This window comes from Mustelus asterias, chromosome 11 (genome assembly GCF_964213995.1).
Source record: "Mustelus asterias chromosome 11, sMusAst1.hap1.1, whole genome shotgun sequence".
NCBI lineage: Eukaryota > Metazoa > Chordata > Chondrichthyes > Carcharhiniformes > Triakidae > Mustelus > Mustelus asterias.
Window position 1 is genome coordinate 85,314,730 of NC_135811.1, and position 24,435 is coordinate 85,339,164.

Genomic DNA, 24,435 nt, shown 5'->3' on the forward strand with positions numbered 1-24,435 from the left:
ACCTTAATTGTATGCCCCGTAGTATTAGACATTTCAACTCTGGGAAAAAGATTCTGACTGTCAACCCTATCTATGCCTCTCATAATTTTATAGACTCCTATCAGGTCTCCCCTCAGCCTCTGCCACTCCAGAGAAAACAACGCTAGTTTGTCCAGCCTCTCCTTATAGCTCATACCCTCTAATCCAGGCAGCATCCTGGTAAACCTCTTCCCGACCCTCTCCAAAGCCTCCACATCCTTCCTGTAATGTGGCGACCAGAAATGAATGCAATACTTTAAGTGCATTAGTTATGGCAAAGGGTCAAAGGATCATTGCAGAAAAAAACTGGCAAGAAATTCTGGGTCACCAGCTGTGTAAATCTGCAGAAAAGGAAAGACTGAGGGATGACCTGACAAATAATCAAAGGGTTTGATCAGGAAACATAGAAAAGAAACTGCCACTCGTGACCGAGAACCAAACTAGGGGCTGTAAGTATAAGATAATCACTAATAAATCCCATGGGGAAGTCAGGAGAAACATCCTTACAAATAGAATATAAACTTAATATATCTGGCAATTTTATTTCAGAAGAAAATATATTCCTAATGTTGAATTTTATGGGGTTTTTTTCTGTTGGTGATCTGTTAATCCATAATTAGGGCTCTGCTGTCCCTTGTTTTCCTGTAACATTATTTTCTCCTTATTCCTGCTTCGCCTCATTTACAAATTGAGTCATCATTTGTCTTTTGGCTGTTGTTTTACTATTGCCTTTTCTCAATGATCGCCGCGTAAAAAAAGACAACAGTTTTATCAACCTTAGTAATTGCATTCACGGCCCATATCACATTCCTTGAGAGAATGCTATCTTTTTTTTTTGATTAAATAAGATGTGGGAACATTTTTCAATATCGTTCGAGAAACAATGTGGTTGCTCATGGGCCGCTGCTCGTTATACAAAGCAATGTTTCATCTCCAGACAGCTGGTTATTCATTTAATTTTATACCTTGGAAGCAGAAACCAGTAACAAATTGTTTAATTTCTTTCTGGGCAACTCTTCGAGTCTGATGTGATCAGATGATCTGGGGAAGTGTCAAAGTGAATTGGCTCCATACTACTCACTTTTGTGTCATTGATGTGGTGTTGTTTTAAATGTGTCCTATTAGTCAAGTCCAAACAGGCCAGGTATAACTAACTATAGAATAGTCACTCCTGTAGCTGAGAAAAGTTATACGAGTTATTTATTGATCATACAATCCTACATTGCAGAAGGAGGCCATTCGGCCCATTCAGTCTGCACCGATCACAATCCCACTCAAAACCTATCCCCATAACCCCATGCATTTACCCCAGCTAGTCCCCCTGACACTAAGGGACAATTTAGCATGGCCAATCCACTTAACCCGTACCTCTTTGGACTGTGGGAGGCACTGTAACGAAAGCAAAACACAAAAGGAAACTTAACAAACTTAGAATCAGGGTTTTGAGTCTTTGGAGCTCTCTTAGAATCAAAGAATCCTACAATGCAGAAGGAGGTTATTCAGCCCATCGAGTCTGCAGCGACCACGATCCCACCCAGACCCTATCCCCATAACCCCATGCATTTACCCCTGCTAGTCCCCCTGACACTAAGGGGCAATTTAGCATGGCCAATTCACCTAACCAAAATCTCCTAGTTGCCACACTCCGGTGCTTGTTCGGATACACTGAGGTAGAATTTAGCATGGCCAATCCACCTAACCTGCACGTCTTTGGACTGTGGGAGGAAACCGGGGCACTCGGAGGAAACCCACGCAGACACAGGGAGGACATGCAGCCTCCACACAGACAGTGTCCCAAGTTGGGAATCGAACCCGGGTCCCTGGCATTGTGAGGCAGCAGTGCTAACCACTGTGCCACCGTGCTGCCCACTAACAAGCAGAAATCAAGTTTCTTTTTATCTTTTGTTAACAGTCAAATGCCAACTTTTCACTCAATAGGGCTAGATAGTCAGCATTTTCCAGTCATATTTTTTCCATGCATCGAACTTGTTGCTAAAGTTATCAAGGACATCAGTCTTAACAACCAGTTAAGGAACAATCCTTCACGCAAAATAGATTGGATTACAGTAATTCTCCACAACAAAAAAAACTTTCTAAGAGATGATTAAGCATGTTTGTCATACACTGAGAAGAATTGAATTTCTGCAGCGGGTCTTTCAACATTCACCAAATCTTTGGCAAAGAGACTATGGAAATCCAATATCATGGTCCCTCTGGGTTTCCATGGATCTGCCGAAGCCATGGAAACGGGTCGAAGAACCACTGCAGAATTCAGGAGGGACATCGCTGCAAAGAGAGTTTGTATTTTATTTATTCGTGGGACATGGGTGTCGCTGGCTGGCCAGCATTTATTGCCCATCCCTAGTTGCCCTTGAGAAGGTGGTGGTGAGCTGCCTTCTTGAATCGCTGCAGTCCCTGTGCTGTGGGTTGACCCACAATGCCGTTCGGGAGGGAACTCCAGGATTCTGCCCATCAACTGCAAAGGAATGGCGATATATTTCCAAGTCAGGATGCTGACTGGCTTGGAGGAGAACTTGCAGGTGGTGGTGTTCCCATGTATCTGCTGCCTGAGTTGTTGGAATGTGGAACCTGCTACCACAACTTGGAACATTAATTGCTCATTTATAATGACCCTTGGTCATTGGCTGCCTCCTTGAAAGGTTGGAATTCATGTGGTGAAAGTCTTGGTGGTTTTGATACAAGTGGGTGGATTGTTCAGCCACTTGAGAGCACAATTAAGAGTCAGCCATGCTGTGAATCTGGAGTCATATATAGACCAGACTGGGGCTGTATGGTAGATTTCCTTCCCTTAGGGACATGAGTGAACCAGATGGGTTTGTAAATAATCTCCAATGATTTCATGGTCACCATTATTGACATGAGATTTCTCATTCCAGATTTATTTAACTAACTGAATTTAAATTCTCCATTAGCTGTGGTGGGATTCCAACTCACCTCATCTAATCATTTGACCCAATGTCTGCTTTATTAGTCCAGTAACATTTGCACTGCTCTACCACTTAGTCCATGAGAGCAAAGATAGGGTTGCCAACTATCTACTACTGGACTGGAGTCTCCAAGAACTAAAGATGGGTCTCCAGGAGGGGAAAATTGGGGGCATTTAAAAAGAAATTGTGTTTTTGTTGAACACTTTTGCTTTGCTGGTGGATAAAGAAAATTGGAGATGGGAGATGGCCATTTCACTTAAAAGCCAATCGTATTGGGACCAGATTTTTAAAAGTTCAACATTGAAAGGCTCGGGAAGGCAGGGCTGCATAACGATTGACATGTTGGGTGACCAATAGTGGGAGTCTTGGGGAGGTCATGTGATGACACCTCCCGGAATATGTCCAGCCAGAGTTGGCAACCCGAGGTGGGAGACATGTTGGTGGGAACGCAAGATAAAAAGGAAAATGCCAGAAATCTTAAAATAAAACTGAAAATACTGGAAGTACGCAGCAGATCAAGCAGCATCTATGAAGAGAGAAATAAAGTTAATCTTTCAGCAGATCTGATGAGGCCCTGTTGATGGGGTTAAAGATGTGGAGATGCCGGCATTGGACTGGGGTAAACACAGTAAGAGTTTTAACAACACCAGGTTAAAGTCCAACAGATATATTTGGTTGCAAATGCCATTAGCTTTCGGACGAAGGAGCAGCGCTCCGAAAGCTAATGGCATTTGCTACCAAATAAACCTGTTGGACTTTAACCTGGTGTTGTTAAAACTCTTACTGATGGGGTTAAATGAAGAGGGATAGAAGGAGACACATGTGGAGTATAAACACCAGCATAGACCTATCGGGCCGAATGGCCCATTTCTGAACTATAATTCGTCGAAGGAAATGAACAATATATACACATCTAATTTAGCATTGCAAGTACATGTATTTTCCACTGTCCTCACTCCATGGTTTAGTGTGAAATTGAGATTTTAGAGAATGGTAAGCAAAAGCTTTTGACCTCCACCACCCAGTTGCATTATTCAAACTGATTTACAGCTGACAGGGGCATTAATATTAATTCCTGCAAAGGATCTGTACAAAATTCATTATGGTTGATTTTCGTGAGATTCCGTTCATTGGATGGGTGGCGGATGAAGTTTGTCCCATGTTCGCCAGGTAAACTTATTCAGGCCCTGAACCATGATCAGTGCCAGGCCTCATTTTAAGATTCATACCAAATGGACCATGTGCCTCAGGCTCTGACAAGGAGCTCGGTGGGCACGGCTCACTCCTTCGAACAGGGGCTTTGCTGCCACCTTAAATTAACTTGTATTGTCTTGCTGTTGGCAGAAGCCAACTGATCAAGATCAGAGGCACCAGTAGTTTAAGCACCCAGTTTAACACTGCTGCCCTCTGCTTTCAAGCAATTTGCTGTAGCCTTAATCCCAAACTCTTTAAAAGAGCTAAACAGCTAAACAGCACTTTACCCAAAGGCACTATAAACCGATAAGTAGTAAACAGCTTAAAAGCCCGAGAGTACTGCTGCTCAGCAGTATGTTTTATTGTCCATGTCGGGGAATTAAAAACCAGCCTCAATATTTGGTTCTTTCAGTGTAGACCACAGATAATCAAGAAATTAATTTAAAGATGCTTTCAACGCAAACTAACTAAATAATGTTTAAAGTTTCAACTTATAGTTTCAATGTTATTCCAGGTTTCAGAACTTGGAATTGATTTCATACGCACGCATCCTAAATTCCTTGATTCTAAAGCCACCTTTCAAAATCTGGAACTGGCCATGCTGGTGAATCATAGAATCCCTACAGTGCAGAAGGAGGCCATTCGGCCCATCGAGTCTGCACCGACAACAATCCCACCCAAGCCCTATCCCCCTAACCCCACATATTTACCCCACTAATCCCGCTAACCTACGCATCCCGGGACACTAAGGGGCAATTTAGCACGGCCAATGCACCTAACCCACACATCTTTGGACTGTGGGAGGAAACCGGAGCACCCGGAGGAAACCCACGCAGTCACGGGGAGAACGTGCAAACTCCACACAGTGACCCAAGTTGGGAAACGAACCCAGGTCCTTGGAGCTGTGAGGCAGCAGTGCTGACCGCTGTGCCACCGTGTCACCCAGTAAGGTCGGCATAGTCCCAGATGACCATAGGCTGACTGAGGGTGATTTAACCAAAGGATCACCATACCTGAGGCGAGGGAAAGGTTGAGAAGGCAGATTTTCATCAATAATCCCAGCCGGTACGGGAATTGAACCCACGTTGTTGGCATTGCTCTGCATCATGAACCAGCTGTCCAGCTAACTGAGCTAAGCTGTCCCCTACTGGACCATGTAATTTTGCTGCTCTGCCTAATGTCACTTTTTCTATCGGGTAAGATTGACTTCCCACATTGCTCATTTGGCGTATTGCATACCCTGATGTACAAAAAGGCTCTGTTAGGAAAAGGTGTCACGTAAAGAGGTTTGCGATCCAGGTTTGTTGTCTTCTGGGACCTTCTTTCTTGATTATACTATAGGCCCCCAAATAGTCTTCGGAAAATTGAGGAGCAAATATGTAAGGAGATTATAGATAGCTCCAAGAAAAATAGGGTGGTAATAGTAGAGGACTTTAACTTTCCCAAGATTGACTGGGACAGCCATAATATTAAAGGCTTGGATGGAGAGAAATTTGTTGAGTGTATTCAGGCGGAATTTCTCATTCAGTGTGTGGATGGCCCGACTAGAGAGGGGGCAAAACTTGACCTCCTTTTGGGAAATAAGGCCATGAGTAGACATCTGAAGACCCAAATGGATGGCCTTTTTAAATTCAATTATGGGACGTGGGCATGGCTGGCTGACCTGCATTTATTGCCCATCCCTAATTGCCCTTGGAAGGCAGCTGAGAGTCAACCACATTGCTGTGGACGTCTAATGACACGTAAGCCAGACCAGGTAAGGACGGCAGATTTCTCTCCCTGAAGGACATTAGGCTTTTCTGACAATCAACAATGGTTTCATGGTCGTCAGTAGATTCTTAATTCATTTTTTATTGAATTCAAATTCCACCATCTGTCATAGTGGGAGTCGAACCCGGGGCCTCAGAAAATTAACTGAGATTTTGGATTAATAGTCTAGCGATAATACCACTAGGCCATCAGCTCCCCTTCAGTTAAGGAAAGAGAAAGGCAGCAGGTTTGATGCAGTGAGATAGAAACAGAAGAATGTACTTCGGACAGAGAGGGGAAAGATGTGTCAGATCTGTGGGTAACCATGTAAATTCTCAAACAGAGGGAAATGTCTCACTTACAGATCAAACTGTAGAGCTTGTGGAAAGCGCAGCCACTGGGAAAAGACTTTGGTGTCCTTGTGCATCAGTCGCTGAAAGTAAACGCGCAGGAACAGCAAGCAGTAAAGAAGGCAAATGGTATGTTGGCCTTCATAGTGAGAGAATTTGAGTATAGGAATGTTTTGCTGCAATTGCATAGGATGTTGGTGCGGCCACACTTGGAGTATTGTGTGCAGTTTTGGTGTCGTTATCTGAGGAAAGATGTCCTTGCTATAGAGGGAGTACAGTGAAGGTTTAACAGGCTGATTCCTGAGATGGCAGGTCTGTCATATGAGGCAAGACTGAGTCAATTAGGATTATATTCACTGGAGTTCAGAAGAGTGAGAGGGGATCTCATAGAAACTTATAAAATTCTAACAGGGTTAGACAGGGTAGATTCAGAAAGCATGTTCCCAATAGTGGGGGAGTCCAGAACTACGGGTCATAGTTTGAAGGGAAGGCGTAGACCTTTTAGAACTGATGTGAGGAGAAATTTCTTCACTCAGAGGGTGGTGAATGTGTGGAATTCACTCGCACAGTAATTGAGGCCAAAACGTTGTGTGATTTCAAGAAGAAACTAGATATAGCTCCAGGGACTAAAGGGATTAAGAGATATGAGGGGAAGAAGGGATCAGGTTATTGAATTCGATGATCAGCCATGATCAAAATGATCATGTAGAGCAGGCTCGAAGGGCCGAATGGCCTACACCTCCTTCTAGTTTCTGTGTTTCTATGAGCAGATCAAAGAAAGAATATGGAAAATGAGTTATCAGAGGCCAAGCAACAGAGTGAATGTGAAAGAAAGGAATCAGAAACATCCATACCCTCGAAGATAATGATAGGTTTGAAGGTATAGTAGTCATCGAAACCTTACAACTGCATGAAATGGCTGACTACGACAGTTCCCTGAGAATAGAAATTCACACAGCATTCAGATCAGAAAGATAAATCAGAAGCTGATGTTTGAATCCTGGAGCACAGAGTATCTCCATGCTGCTCAGATTATATCAGAAGACCTTTCTGGAAAATTTGAAAGAAAATGGTATCCAAAAAAGTGATGCTCTGAAAGTGAGCAATGTCATGCTGACAGCATTCGTGGAACTGAGATTTGACAGCTAGGAACAACCCAAATCAGAGGGACAAGCAAAGGTAAAAACGTTAACTGTATGTTCCAAGACACTGAAACGGATAGGCCTGGGATTAAACAATTGTGAGGAACTGCAGTTGATTTCAGTGAACCCTGAAATGAAGGAGGCGTCACTGAGGGTTGCAGGTTGCACACCCATTGAAAAGTACCCTCAAATCAACCAACAGTATCACCAACAAGTGGTGTGACTTTGGCAATGTCACTAGCAACTGAGGAGAGGTGGTGGCATAGTGGAATTGTTACTGGACTAGCAATCCAGAGAACAAGAGTAATGCTCCGGGGACCTGGGTTCGAATCTCACCGTGACAGCAATTTGAATTCAACAAAAATCTGGAATAAAAAGTCTAATGATGACCATGAAACCATTGTTGATTGTTGTAGAAATCCACCTGGTTCACTAATGTCCTTCGGGAAGGAAATCCTCCATCCTTGTCTGGCCGACATGCGACTCCAGACCCACAGCAATGTGGTTGACTCTTAACTGTCCTCTGAAATAGCCTGGGCAATAAATGCTGGCCCAGCCATCAATGCCCATGCCCCATGAACAAACAAAAAATGAGTGACAACACATCAGCAACATCAAACACATCTCTTACAACACCAGGAGCTGCATGCAAAGCAACACTAATACAGTTTGCCAACACGTCACTGAGAGCAATACCAAATCCAAATCCACAGGATTGAGGCACAGAATCCGACCACCTAGAAAATAAAACAAGTTACTCAAGTTAAGACGTTAAATTTCATTATAAAAAGTCAATTGTTAATTGTTGTAGCGCAAAGTATCTGGACACAGAAGCCTTGAATCATATCAGTGATTTATTGAAGGAAAGATAGAACTATATACAAACAAGCTCAATGCAGGTATAGTCCCACCAACTCCCAGTCTTACACTAAGGCTCCCTCCTACCAGGACCCTCATGCTAACACCTGATAGGTGTGGGTCCTTCTGATAGGCTCCACGAAAACCTGCTCCTTAAAAGGGCCATACTGCCACATTAATCTGTAGTTTAGATATAATATCAAAATGTTAATGATTAGAAATGGTGTATTGTCATATGGAGGCATAATATTTTTTAAAAGAAAGAAATATGTTAATGTTATTATTCCAATTTTTAAAAAATTCATGGGACAAGGGCATCCCTGTCTGGCCAGCATTTATTGCCCATCTCTAGTTGCCCTTAGAGGGTAGTTGAGAGTTAACCACATTGCTCTGGGTCTGGAGTCACATGTAGGCCAGACCAGGTAAGGATGGCAGATTTTGTTCCCTGAAGGACATTAGTGAACCAGATGGGCTTTTCCAATAATTGACAATGGTTCCATGGTCATCAGTAGATTCTTAATTCCAGATAATTTTTATTGAAATCAAATTCGACCATCTGCCATGGCGGGATTTGAACCCAGGTCCCCAGAGCATTAACTGAGTTTCTCGATTAATAGCCTAGTGATAATACAACTAAGCCATCGCCTCCCCAGAGCAGTTGAGAGACAACCACATTGCTGTGGCTCTGGAGTCACAACTAGACCAGACCAGGTAAGGTCGGCAGATTTCCTTCCCTAAAGGACGTTAGTGAACCAGATGGATTTTTCCAACAATTGACAATGGTTTCACAACCATCAGTAGATTCTTAATTCCAGACATTTTTATTGAAATCAAATTCCACCATCTGCCATGGCGAGATTTGCACCGGAGTCTCCAGAACATTAACTGAGTTTCTGGATTAATAGTCTAGCAATAATACCACTTGGCCATCGCCTATGATTTGGGTACTATGGTTGGAATTTTCCGATCTCATTAGTTTCCGCCCCGCTGCCAGTGAGAATGGAGAATTTGTCACTCAGCCAAATCTTGAAGAAAGATACATTTATGACCGAAGATACACCTGAAGGAAGATACATTTGTGACCGAAAGTGTGATTATTCTGGGAACCATAAGACATAACAATTGACAAAAGGGATGCTGGTGAAAGGCTAAAATGGGGGTGGTTATGGAACAAGTAAAGAAACAAAACTGGAAGTGGTTACAGAAGCACCCGTTGTCTTCTTGTCTAAAACAAATGACAGTGTTGATTATGAACTGAAAGTGGTGAAGTCGAACATAAGCTAACGGAAATGTCAAAAACATGTCTGAATTGGTCTGCTATACCTTAAAATGGAACTCCAGTATTACTGGTCCCAGTATTTACTGATTTTTACTGGGATTTGATGATTTTTGAACTGGTTTTACTTTCTTAGTGTCCCACAAGCTGGTGTTGAGAAAGTCTAGAACTGGATTTATATAAAAGGTGTGTTGTATCATGACACATTGTCATCTTGCAGCCTTGGATTTGAACAGTCGCAATGACCCATATGTATTACTATTTGTGAATTGTGAGCGGCAATGGACTGTAATTAGAGGTGTATGATTGTGCAATATTTATAAATGAGAGACATTTATCCACCAAACTGCATCGAACAAAGTTTTGAGGATGGAACAAATTATTATACACATATTTCTACAACTCCTCCAGCACAACAACCCTCCGATATGCGTTCCAACAACCTTACAACCTACTTCACCCTGCTATTGACGATTGTGTCTTGAGCTGCCTGAACCCTAAGCACCGGAATTCTCTCCCACCAATGCTCCATCTCATAGAGTCATAGAATCCCTACAATGCAGAAGGAGGCCATTCGGCCCATCAGGTCTTCACCAAAAGCACCTTACTCAGGTCCAACCCATCCCCATAACTCCACGTGCTTAACTTGCTAATCCCTCTAATCGACACTGAGGGCAATTTAGAGTAGTCAATCTACCTAACCTGCACATCTTTGGACTGTGTGAGAAAACCAGAGCACCTGGAAGAAACTCACACAAGTAGGTGGAGAATGTACAACCTTCACGCACAAAGTTCCCCAAGGCTGGAATCTAACCTGGGTCCCTGGTGCTTTGCGGCAGCAGTGCTAACCACTGTGCCACCATGCCATCGTATCTTTTTTAAGACACTAGGTGTGGAGTTTTCCCATTCCACCTGTCACGGGAATTGTAGTGGGTGAGGGCGGACCATGCAAAGGTCCATTGATCTCGGGCGGGAATTTCCAGCATTGGGGCGAGTGCGGCCGGAAAATCCCACCCACGATCTTTAAAGTTTGTCTCTTTGACCAAGATTTTCTCACCTGTCCTAATGACTGGTGCAGTGAGCACCACTCACCTGATGAAGGAGCAGCGCTCTGAAAGCTCGTGATTCCAAATAAACCTGTTGGACTTTAACCTGGACTTCTTATCATGCCCACCCCAGTCCCACGCCAGCATCTCCACATCATACTTTAGTGAAGCAGCTTGAGATATTTTACAATGTTAAAGCTGCTTATATAAATGCAAGTTGTTATATATAATATGCAAAGCAGATTAGAATATAATCACCTCAGTGAATGTTAAATATCGGAGCAGAAAGAAAACATCTGTTCAATTCCAGCTGAGTTGATGATAGTATGCTTCATAAATGCAGATTGATAAAATAGAACAATGTAAGTGCCAGTTGGTGGAGAGTTAACTCGCTCACTGGTCTGTGTTATTTATATTTACCTTTCATTTTCCTTCAGGTTTTTACCAGATATGGGAAGTGCTACATGTTTAACTCAGGAAGTGATGACAAGCCTCTACTGACCACTGTGCAGGGTGGGACCGGCAATGGCCTTGAGATCATGTTGGACATTCAACAGGATGACTACTTGCCGGTCTGGGGTGAAGCTGGTAAGAATGATTTCTTCCTATTCTGACAGAATTGTAGGACCGGGAGGAAAGTTACATCCATATATGATGCAAAGCAAGAATTTTATATTTACTGGAGACTTTTCGCACGTACTCTCTTTTTCATCATTACAATTTTTAAACATTCTTTCACAGGATGTGGGCATCCTGGCCAGTCCAGCATTTATTAACCATTCCTAATTGCTCTTCAGCAGATGGTGGCAAGTAAGGTTCCCGAATCCGCTGCCATCCATGTGGTGTAGGTATGCCCACAGTGCTGTTTTTGACCCACCCGACAATGAAGGAACATCGATATGATTCCATATCAGGATGATTTGTGGCTTGGGGGGGACCTTGCAGATGGTAATGTTCCCATGCGCCTGCTGCCATTGTCCTTCTAGATGGTAGAAGGTGCTATCAAAGGAGCCTTGGTGAATTGTTGCATTGCATTTTGTGGATGGCACACACTGCTGCCACTGTGTGTCTGTGGTGAAGGGAATGAATGTTGAAGGTTGTTGGAAGAGTGGTGCCAATCAAACAGGCTGCTTTGTCTGTTGTCAAACTCTTTGAGTATTGCTGGAGCTGCACACATCCAGGAAAATGGATAGTATTCCACGACAATCCTTTTGGAAATCAGGAGGTGAGTTACTCACCACAGAATTCCCAATGTCTGATCCTCTCTTGTAGCCACAGTATGTATGTGCCTAGTCCAATTCTGTTTCTGGTCAAATAGTTCCAATTCTATTATTGTAAAAATTCTCAAGAACTCCTGGCAAAATAAAAAACTGAGTTAACTTGCAAATGGACTGAAACTTTCTTTAATATGCAATGCACAACAGTATATGTTACAGTCATGAGTAATTTAAAGGGCTACACAGCTCCTCCCACTGTTGTAATCCATAGTTTGTAATCTATAATGCACAGCACAGTGGTCAGCACTGCTGCCTCACAGCGCCAGGGACTCGGGTTCGATTCCCGGCTTGGGTCACTATCTGTGCAGAATCTGCACGTTCTCCCCGTGTCTGCGTGGGTTTCCTCCGGGTGCTCCGGTTTCCTCCCGCAGTCTCAAAGACGTGCTGGTTAGGTGCATTGGCCTTACTTAATTCTCCCTCAGTGTACCCGAACAGGCATCGGAGTGTGGCGACTAGGGGGATTTTCACAGTAACTTCACTGCAAGGCGTACTTGTAACACTAATAAATAAACTTTAAAAATTTAAATAGCAGTCTTAGCTTTTGGCTTCCAGATCAGAAATAATAACTAACCTGTTTTTTTTAATGTGCTACTGAACAGGTAGGGTAAAATATGGATGCAGCACATTCAAAGAGAAGTGTCCACATTAATCTTCCTTACTCGACATGACATTTGTAAATCTGAGCAGTTCAGGAACATTATGTTCCACATAATATTTAATCATTCCCATTTGTACTTGTGACAAGTGCTGATTTTTCTTTACCTTGTGTTAATTTATACCGTGCATTGCTGGGATCAGCAAGTAAGAGTTAAAGCAGCATTGCACAGAAACAAGATGAAACATCTGTTCAGTTCCAGATGAGTTGATTGTTGTGTTCTTCATGACTGCAAATTGATAAGTCTGAGAGTGATATAAATTACAGATGGCGATGCAATCGGGCTTGCGTATAATGACATGCATCCTTGCGTTGCCACGGATTACCTGCTTTCAGTATTGATGAATTGTTCTTGTTTTAATGTATGATGAGAAAGAGGGTAGTCGGTTCTTTTATTTTGCTCTCAGCGAGCTTGTTGACAAGTGACCTGATCACGGGTCAAAGAATCAGTTCAGCCTGGGGCATCAGCTTTGATTGCAAGCTGTTTTATAGACATTTTGATGGGGAGACAGGGCACATTGATTGTCCTGAGCCTTCTGTGATATACAACAGGAGGTCAAAATCTTCACTTCTCCAGAATTATATTGGCCACAGTCAACCTTCAGTGAGCTATCAATCTGCAGACCTCACAGCCAACAGTCAGAGAACTTGTTTGTGTTTTATGAATCAGTTCGAACCTAGTCATGGCAGGCAATCTGTTTTTCTTTAAGACCCATGATTGTAAAGAGAGGTGTTTGGTGCCTTTGTTGTTTTATATATTCAAGAAGTGTACAGAAATTATATGAGCGTCTTGCACAGGTTGTTAATACCACTTATTTGTCTGTAGGAACATATGACCTAGGAGCAGGAGTAGGCCATTCAGCCCTTCGAACCTGCTCCGCCATTTGATGAGATCATGACTAATCGGGTTCTGGTCTCAATTCCACTTTCATGCCCAACCCCCCTATACTCCCTTATCCAAAAAATATCCATCTAACTAAACCTTGAATAAATACAATGTCCCGTCCGCCACTTCTTTCTGGGAAAAATAATTCTACAGACTAATGACTCTCTGAGAGTAACACTTCAGGGGTGGTACGGTGGCTTAGTGGTTAGCACAGCTGCCTCACAGTGCCAGGGACCCAGGTTCAATTCCCAGCTTGGGTCACGGTCTGTACAGATTCTGCACCTTTCCCTGTGTCTGTGTGGATTTCCTCCAGGTGCTCCGGTTTCCTCCCACAGTCTGAAAGATGTGTTGGATAAGTGCAATGGCCGTGCTAAATTCTCCCTCGGTGTACCTGAACAGGCGCCGGAGTGTGGCACTAGGGGATTTTCACAATAACTTCATTACAGTGTTAGTGTAAGCTTACTTGTGACACTAATAAATAAACAAAACTAAACTAAACATATGCCACCATAGATATGGACACAGGTAGTGGTGGCATTCAGAAGAGGCATTTAAAATACTACATTTGACAGGAGCATACCTATTCCATTTGTTTTCTGAAAGGAGTTGATACATTTCAGTGCCCAATATACAAGTTATTGTTCATATGACTTTCTATATTTAATTATCAATGATCGAGGCAGAAGCTAGGCAGAAAAACTTGCACCTCAATAGCAGGAGATACAAGACCCACTGACAGGAATGGCGGCTGATTCTGAACCACAAAATATCCAATGTAGAAACCTGAAACCATGAGAGTGCTTATATTAACTAGATATTCAATCAGTGTGTTTAATGATGGTATTTAACATAACATTGAATGTTTTAATTGCATATTGAGTCCACTTAACCTTTAGAGGAAAAAAAGATTTCCTAATCTCAAATCTTCCTTGAGGTATGTTTGTCTGTACATGCTCACTTGTCCTGTGATCAGAGGAACTTGCTTCTATCTTATTGCTCTCTGGATTTTGAAAGCCTTCTTTCGTATTTTTGCTGTATTTTTGAGAAATTGAAACTCAGAATTCTTCTTAGATATAAGTGCTTTTTACGAATCCATAAAGCAGAATCTTTAGCCTAGATCACTTCTCTGATGGGTAACCCAAGCAGGGCACGATCTTATCAGCCCACGAGAGAGAGAGATCACGTGTCTCCTTTCTGGAAACAGGGACTGATTTGTTTTTGATTTTGCTAATTACATATCACAGCTTCCCTCAGCTGGTACAATCTAAACTCCATTTAGATGATGATGCCTACCCAGCTCAAAGTCCTCCTACAATATAGAGGCAAGTTCATGATGTACCATAACATCATCAGTGGTCATAAAATCATAGAACGATACAGTACAAGAGGTGGCCATTCAGCCCATCCGTCTCAGCTTATCTGCTGCTGAATCCCTCATTCAAGCCTCTGTTACCTCCAGACTTAACAATGTGAACACATAATTTAGCTCAGAAACTCCAAAGTGTTTTATGAAGTCCACCTGGATCATAAGTTTTGCACTTTGAATTTGGCTAGGGTAAGCATGATATGTTTCACTTTAGGTATGATTCAACTGACCCACTAGGGAGCTTTCATCGAACAAAGTTTATTTAAGAATATAGTTAACATGTATAGAAAGAAAATTCGCAATAAATTCTGGCAATTACAAACAAAAAAATCATGTTAGTGTATAACCCTTAACAAGTATATGAAATGTTCCAATCAAACAAAGTTTCCAATACAAAACCCTTGCCACTATGTTTATCACAGAAAATATGAATGCTTACGTGATGCTAGGACTTAGTCCTTTGGGTGGAGAATTTAAACTCTGACTCCCCAGCCTTGTAACTTCTAGCAACCCTCTTGATATATGTAGAGACCAACTTGAAGTCAGAGCAGCTTCTCAAAACACCAGGGAGAGAGAGGGAGACTCTAGGTAAGCCAACCACCAACAGCAGATTTTGTTTCACTCCAGGAAGGCAAAAAGCCTTGCTTCCAATGAGCCAGCAGAATTTCCAATACCAGGGAGAGAGAGAAACACTGTTTTTCAGTCTGCTGTCCACTCCCTTCTAACCTAAAGCTGAAAATGAATCCTTAGATTTTTCTGTGGAGAAACCACCTGACTTTGACTTGTCAATCAATCTTCCCTCTCACAATGCAGGGTCATATAAGATCCCAGAAAGTACTTGAGGCCCAGAGTAAAAATAAACAAAACCCCATTTAAGCCATTGAAGCAGCAATTAAAGGACTTCTAACCAGACAACTCGGCAACAATGTGAAAAAGAAACAAAGCTGTTTAACAACAGAGAACATAATTTTAAAAAAATACACTTCTTAAAGGTACACCAGCATTACAGCACACTTCTGGCTGTTCTCCCACATTCTACCCTCCAAAACAATCAAGGCTATTATGAATGCCCCTATTGACTAAGACTGCATAAACAATTACAAGGTAGGCTTGATAACTTGAACACTGGGAGCTTTTTATTTAAGGTGTGTACTGATTCATATTTGACAAAGGGTCATCTGGACTCAAAATGTCAGCTCTTTTCTCTCCATACAGATGCTGCCAGACCTGCTGAGATTTTCCAGCATTTTCTCTTTTGGTTTCAGATTCATAATCAGGTATAAAACTGGCCAACAGGGTCACACAATGGGGGGAGCTAATTGCCCAGGGGTCACCTGACACACACTCTTAAAGGGGCAGTCACACCCCAATCCCATACAATATATACACAAAGGCCATTGATACCTCTGCCGCTTATGACTTAACTGGTTATATTCCCTTATCGTCCCCATACTCGCTGACCTACATTGGTTCCCACTCAACCAACATCTTGATTTTAAAATTCTTATCCTTGCTTTCATTTCCCTCTGTGGCCTCACCACTCCATATCCTGTGATCTCTTCCAGCCGCACAACTCTCTGAGACAGCTGCACTCCTCTAATTCTGGCCTCTTGCACATCCCCAATAATAATTGTTCTTTGATTGATCGCTGTGCCTTCAGCTATCCAGGCCCCAAGTTCTGGAAAGCCCTTCCAGCAGCTGTCTACCTCAGTTTAAGACACTCTTTAAAACATACCTCTTTGACCAAACTTTTGACCACCTGACCTAATATTTCCTTTGGTGCCTCGGTGTCATACGAAGGTTTATAATGGCCTTGTGAAAGCACCTTGGGACATTTCAACACATTGAAGGTGCTATGTAAATGTAAGTTGTTGTTATTTTTCTCATTATTGACTGTTACTGTTGAAGCTATCTACTTCTAATGGTGTAATGACCTCAACGAGGCCCATGAGGTTGGCCTGTTGGGGTATGAGCTCCCTGATTGAGGCCTTCCTCAAACACCTCTTACTGATGTTTTGTTTGCACTTCAGCCCCACGCTCCTGATCTACGGGCATCTGGTGCGGAGAGGGGCGGGTCGGGATGCCGACCTCCTCGTGAACCTGCTCCTGGGCCTGGCGAGACGCGCCATCAATAGGTCCAGGCAGCGGGCGATCGACGGGGCCGTCCATCCCGACTGTCTGCCCCTCTACCGCGGCTACATTCGCAGCCAGGTATCTCTGGAGAGGGAGCATGCGGTGTCCACGGGCGCGGTTGACGCCTTCCGCGACCGCTGGGCGCCACAGGGGCTGGGGTGTATTATCGACCCCGATAATCACCTTTTGGTTTGACGTTTTAAGTTTCCTTTCGACTTTGTTTTTGGTTCGGGCTGTTCCCCCCTTCATTTTGGGGAGCTGCCCCTTTTACTTTGTCCCTAAGTTAATTTGAGTTCGTTTACTTGATTGGTATCGAAATAATTCCCTGATTGAGGCCTTCTCAATCAGGGCCCAACCAGAGCTACTGACACACCGGATTCTGACTTTGTACCTGAAGCAATCGGAGGAGTGGAATTGAGTTTGTAAATAAAGGGAATCTGGTGAAGGGACACCCAGCCTCCGAGGGGTTATTTCAACCACCTTTTCAGGCAGCCAATTTGCGGATCACAACTTCTTGTATAAAATTTTTTTACAGTTTATTAAAGTTTAGAGTATTAAAGTTTTATTATTACACAGGTAGGCTTACATCAACAATGCAGTGAAGTTACTGTAAAAATCCTCTATGTTTTCCAACATTGTTTCCACATTGTCACCTCTGGTTCTCACCAATTATCTAAAACCTGTGTCCTCTGGTTCTCAAACAATTAGCACCGGCCTCTTACCAAGTGTGAATCCTGTGACCTTCACTTCTAAGGCACATTTTGAAATACGTCTATTTATTGGTCCCATTTTTGTATTTCTCTCAGGAAACCTTCACTTTCGAGTGATGATACCTTGTGTTTTGTTTTAGCCACGGTCTCTGTCGTGGTATAATCTAAGATCAGGGCTGTGGAGGATACCATGGGCATGTCATTGTCATGGTAACTTGCTTAGGGCTGGCGTACATTAGCACTGAACTGAGCTATGGTGTGGGTGCATGCAGGGTTCATATTTACACTTTGACAACATTTTTGTCAAGGTCTTGAAAATCTGAACGGAGCTGTAAGAGCAACACATTTGTTTGCTCTAATGTGACATATGGGAGCCATGGAGGGAGTTAATATTTGCCAATAAAAAACCTATCTGTTACAAGACACAAATTTCATACTGAACCTATTGCTGTAATTGCATGACTACTATCTTCATGATTTGTTTACTATTAATAAGAACAAGTTATTTTTATTGACCCAGTTCAACTGAGTTGCCTTTTCCTTTTTTTCTTAAATGAGCAAATGATATCTTCACTAACATGCTATCTAGGACTTGGAAAATATATGAACCTGAGACTTGCCAATTATTTAATGATGTCCACACCCGGTAAGACACAGATATGGGATATTCAACAGACAGGGAAAAGGAATGCAACTGAGTAAATGAGAGACTGTAATACTCTTTGAGGCATGGTGGCACAGCGGTTAGCAATGCTAACAGGGACCCGTGTTCGAATCCAGCCTTGGGTCACTGTCTGTGTGGAGTTTGCATGTTCTCCTCGTGTCTGCGTGGGTTTCCTCCGGGTGCTCCAGTTTCCTCCCACACCCCAAACATGTGTAGAGTAGGTGGATTGGCCATGCTAAGCTGCTCATTAGTGTCTCAAGGTGTATAGATTAAGGGGGTTAGTAGGGTAATACGTCAGGCTACGGGAATAGGGCCTGTGCCAGACACTCTGTTGGAGAGTTGGTGCAGACTTGATGGGCCGAATGGTCTCCTTCTGAACTGTAGGTGTTCTATGATTCTATGATTGATAATGCATCTTCACCCATGTTGACCAATACATTGATGAGCATTTGGACAAATACAAACCCCATCCAGGACAAATCAGCCCACTTGATTGGCACCCTATCCTGTATCTTAAATATTCACTCCCTCAACTTTTGGGTCACAGTAGCAGAGTACATACCATCTACAAGATGCACTGCAGCAACTCACCAAGGCACTTTAACAGCACCTTTACTCTCCTCGAAAGGGAAGCAGATGCATGAGAACAGCACCACCTACAAGTTCCATTCCAGAGTCAGACATCATCCTGACTTGGAACAATCTTGCCATTCCTTCACTGTTGCTGGGTCAATTCCTGGAGCTCCCTCCCTAACAGCACTGTGTATGTACCTACACCAGATGAACTGCAGCAATTAAAGTCAGCCCGCCACCACTTTCTCATGGAAAATTAGGAATGGGCAAAAAATGTGACCGCATCCCATGAACAAATAAAAAAGGTATACTGTTAGGGTTCTGGATCTGAACCCCAAGATATATTATGAAGCCAGACTAGACCCCAACAATTTTTCTATCCTTGGCATAAATGTGAGGATATGTTGCTTTGTTCCAGGAGTAATTCTACTAACAAATTAAGAATAGTTTTATGAAAACAAGCATTATGTATAACACAGTTTAAGTATAACTCCAACAAAATGAAGCAGCCTAATGTTTAACAGTAGAACAATGGTTAAGAAAGAAAGGAAGTATCTCTAATTTCTAATTTATCACTATTTCAGTTCCAAATAAGCAACATTCCTCTTAGACTCAAATGCCACTTTAAATACAGTTAGCAGACTCAGGCATATTTGCTATAAATTTTGTTGATGTGGAGATGCCGGCGTTGGACTGGGGTAAACACAGTAAGAAGTTTAACAACACCAGGTTAAAGTCCAACAGGTTTATTTGGTAGCAAAAGCCACACAAGCTTTCGGAGCTCTAAGCCCCTTCTTCAGGTGAGTGGGAATTCTGTTCACAAACAGAGCATATAAAGACACAGACTCAATTTACATGAATAATGGTTGGAATGCGAATACTTACAACTAATCAAGTCTTTAAGAAACAAAACAATGTGAGTGGAGAGAGCATCAAGACAGGCTAAAAAGATGTGTATTGTCTCCAGACAAGACAGCCAGTGAAACTCTGCAGGTCCACGCAACTGTGGGAGTTACAAGTAGTGTGACATGAACCCAATATCCCAGTTGAGGCCGTCCTCGTGTGTGCGGAACTTGGCTATCAGTTTCTGCTCAGCGACTCTGCGCTGTCGTGTGTTGCGAAGGCCGCCTTGGAGAACACTTACCCGAATATCAGAGGCCGAATGCCCATGACCGCTGAAGTGCTCCCCAACAGGAAGAGAACAGTCTTGCCTGGTGATTGTCGAGCAGTGTTCATTCATCCGTTGTCGCAGCGTCTGCATAGTTTCCCCAATGTACCATGCCTCGGGACATCCTTTCTTGCAGCGTATCAGGTAGACAACGTTGGCCGAATTGCAAGAGTATGTACCGTGTACCTGGTGGATGGTGTTCTCATGTGAGATGATGGCATCTGTGTCGATGATCCGGCACGTCTTGCAGAGGTTGCTGTGGCAGGGTTGTGTGGTGTCATGGTCACTGTTCTCCTGAAGGCTGGGTAGTTTGCTGCGGACAATGGTCTGTTTGAGGTTGTGCGGTTGTTTGAAGGCAAGAAGTGGGGGTGTGGGGATGGCCTTGGCGAGATGTTCGTCTTCATCAATGACATGTTGAAGGCTCCGGAGGAGATGCCGTAGCTTCTCCGCTCCGGGGAAGTACTGGACAACGAAGGGTACTCTGTCCACTGTGTCCCGTGTTTGTCTTCTGAGGAGGTCGGTGCGGTTTTTCGCTGTGGCGCGTTGGAACTGTTGATCAATGAGTCTAGCGCCATATCCTGTTCTTATGAGGGCATCTTTCAGCGTCTGGAGGTGTCTGTTGCGATCCTCCTCATCTGAGCAGATCCTGTGTATACGGAGGGCTTGTCCGTAGGGGATGGCTTCTTTAACGTGTTTAGGGTGGAAGCTGGAGAAGTGGAACATCATGAGGTTATCCGTGGGCTTGCGGTACAGTGAGGTGCTGAGGTGACCGTCCTTAATGGAGATGCGTGTGTCCAAGAATGCAACCGATTCCGGAGAGTAGTCTATGGTGAGCCTGATGGTGGGATGGAACTTGTTGATGTCATCATAGAGTTGTTTCAGTGATTGTTCACCATGAGTCCAAAGGAAGAAAATGTCATCGATGTATCTAGTGTATAGCATCAGTTGAAGGTCCCGTGCGGTGAAGAAGTCTTGTTCGAACCTGTGCATGAAGATGTTGGAGCATGAGCTTAGAGCTCCGAAAGCTTGTGTGGCTTTTGCTACCAAATAAACCTGTTGGACTTTAACCTGCTGTTGTTAAACTTCTTAATAAATTTTGTTAACAGCCTTGAAGTTTTCAGAGAAGTTTTGATTTTCAGAGCAGTTTTCAGACTTTGGTCTTTAAACCACCCCAACCAGGAAACTCAACAGAAAGCTGTTTCTCCTTTGGATACATACCTAGCTCCTCTCATTAACCACATTACGATATGACCCTGCATTCCAAAATCCACCTTCCATTCCTTAAATCAAAAAACCCGGGAGATCTTTTCCTCTAATAAAAAATGTTTTAGCTCTCTCCTAAGTAAACACTACATGACAAAAATGAGTAATTATCCTGCTTGTCCAGCATCTGAGCTGCATGTTTTCCAAACACACTGACTTTCTGCAGAAAAAAAACTGAACTTTAAAACAGTCCCTTAAACATAAAATATATCAATAGCACAGTATCATCACAATACTCACGCATTCACATATATTATTATCACCACGTTGCAATACTCCATTCTCCACTATTAAGTTCCGAACTTGTGAGATGGACAGACTCAAGCCCTAGGATGGCTAACCCACAGCACGTTGGGATGATTACACCCAACCTATCAGAGTCAGCTCATTTAAATAATTAGCATTAGCTCACGGGCCAGCTTTTGGCATCTGCACCGAGCCTAAGGATGGATCTGCAACATGTGGTGAGCTGTTGACCTTTATAGGGGCATGTACGATTAGAGGTAGCTGGGTAACGGGGGAGTTGGGGGATGGCAAAGTGGGAGGGAGGGGGGGGGCGGGCAGAGGGTGTGGTGTTATTATTTTGACCTGGCATCAAATTGAATTTTAAATATTTGAATACATCCAAGAGACAGCATGGCTTTGTGGGCAGAAGTAGAGGTGCAGACGCCATGGTCAGATAGGACTGTGTCTACCTGGGGTCAGGATAGCTGCAGCTGTCGTCAACCTGGGTACAAACAACACTAGGCACAAAGAGTACTCAGACTTCCAAGCTTTAATTACTTGTACACAAGTGAGAACACAATACAGCACAAAGCATTGCAAGGTGTTCTGTCGATTCATACAGAAAATGTAACAGTTATCGTTCATTGTATCTTGCTCTTTGAAATTTTGTTCTTGAAAGGGTCTTATTTTCACCCTGTAGCCAAGACTGGGAACACAGTGTTTATGAAACTAACACAAGGTTTAGATTAGTCGCTTATCCTGAGTACACAAGCGTTGGCCTCGCTGAAGGCCTTGTTTGCTAATAAGCATTTTCCATTCCTTGACAGAGTTGCTTGTCATAACTTAATTTCCACAATTGTTGTAACTTAATTTTCCACACCAGCATCTGTTGTTTTTAACTACTTTTAACTATAGTTTCACAAGTTCCGGCAATCCCATGGTGCGTTATTTGAAGTGAGCATTCTTAATCTTGCAGAACAAAGTGAATTAAACATTTAGCCATAGCTGGAATTACAACTTAATTTCCACAGTCATAATGCAATTGCAATGGCCTTTCTATCCCTTCAAGAACATTTGTTTTAGCACAATGAGGAACGCCTGACAGAATTTACGACCTGCTAAGTTGGCTGCAGCAAACAAACTAACAGTGGAAGTAAAATGTGAGGGATCACTTTGGAAAATCGGTGGCACGGTGGCACAGTGATTAGCACTGCTGCCTCACAGCCCCAGGATCCCGGGTTCAATTCCGGCCTCGGGTGACTGTCTGTGTGGGGTTTGCACATTCTCCCTGTGTCTGCGTGGGTTTCCTCCCCCAGTCCAAAGATGTGCGGGTTAAGTTGATTGGCCATGCTAAATTGACTCCAGTGTCAGGGGACTGGCAGGGTAAATGCATGGGGTTATGGGAATAGGGCCTGGGTGGGATTGTGGTCGGTGCAGATGGGCCGAATGGCCTCCTTCTGCACTGTAGGGATTGTATAAAATGCCTGACAGAATTTCCGAGCTGCTAATTTGATTGCAGCAAACAAACTAACAGTGGAAGTAAAATGTTTGTGAGGGATCACTCTGGAAAGTAAATGCCTTACAGCACAAGAACATCAAACAGAAATGGCAAACATAAATGTGTCAATTAAAATTACAAAACAAGAACTGTGGTACCAGAACACAAAATGTTCATGACTGGGACATGAACCAGGAAGTTTCTGCCTAAGCAGAAGAGTTCTATCAACTGAGCTCTGGTTATTCATATGCATCTCAAAATAGTTCAGCACACAGATCAGCCTTTCATGAACATCTGTAATAAACTACATTAATAAAAATTCTATTTGCGATATAGGTTTTCCCAGGCAGCTTATTTTCTTTTCTTGCTCATAATATTCTAGGACTGGCAAAACAAAATACCCAAAAAAGGTCACCACTCCCCACCTGAATAGCCCATGTTTTTGAATGGAATTTTCTCCCCCGCCCCCCCCCTCCCCCCCCCCCCCTCCCCCCACCCCCCGACAAAGTTGTGCTTACGTTGGGCAGAGACTGGCACAGTGTTAGGCCGGCATTCCCCGACCTTGGATTCTCTGGTTCCGCCTGCAGTGAACGGAGACTTGGCCGCGCGTGCCAGTTCTCTGTTCTCGCTGTCAGTGGTGGCAGGGCGTAGGAGATCGGAGAATCCCGGCCTCAGTATGAGGGAGGGCAGCAAATCGTAGTTCCTATCGCACTGGTGCGGGGAGCCTGGGAGGGATCCTTTCCAGAGGAGGCAGCAAGGCATTCCCCAGGGAGGGAGTGGGCTGGAGAGTATTGGAGAATCTGTTTTTGGCAGAGCACGTTAACTCTCTAACACGTAAAATTTGATATCAATAAATTCTGCACAGTCAGATTTCACATTATCTGTGCAAACACTCAATCATTTCACAGAAGGAAATGCATCAAAATTAATTTGAATGCTGACAAAAAAGGATGCCAATTTTGACTGTTAAATCCCTACCTCAACATAAGATACTGAGAAATCTTATTCAATCAAAGTCAGTAGCAGAATCTGCAAAGGTTGCCGTCTCTCGTGCCTTGACAGGTCTTCCCCCAGGACCAAGAACCCTGGGGAAGGAACACCCGCCCACCGAGCTCTGCTCTCCAATCAGATCTACTGAATGGCAGCACCTCCAAGGAGGCAGTGGCCACTGACTGTCCAACACCCACCTGAATACTGGTATCATCGCTGGACACCGCCTCCCCCCTCACCCCCTCTCACCCCAAAGCCACAAGTGAGTGATCATAAAATAGAATCATAGGATCCTTACAGTGCAAAAGGAGGCCATTCAGCCCTTTCAGCCTGCACTGACAACAATCCCACCCAGGCCCTATCTTCATAACCCCCTGACACACACTAAGGGGCAATTTAGCAATGCCAATCAACCTAATCCGCACATCTTTGCAGTGTGGGAGGAA

The 24,435-nt window shown here is 43.4% G+C and overlaps 1 protein-coding gene across 2 annotated transcripts in view; it reads left to right on the plus strand.

Annotated features, from left to right (window-relative positions):
* LOC144500635 (acid-sensing ion channel 2-like) overlaps positions 1–24,435 on the plus strand; it is a 1,309,014-nt gene that overhangs the window by 1,120,916 nt on the left and 163,663 nt on the right. For both annotated transcript variants that reach the window (XM_078223890.1, XM_078223891.1), the window contains exon 2: positions 11,019–11,169. In XM_078223890.1, the coding sequence (XP_078080016.1) occupies positions 11,019–11,169 (151 nt within the window). The remainder of the gene's footprint in view (positions 1–11,018; positions 11,170–24,435) is intronic.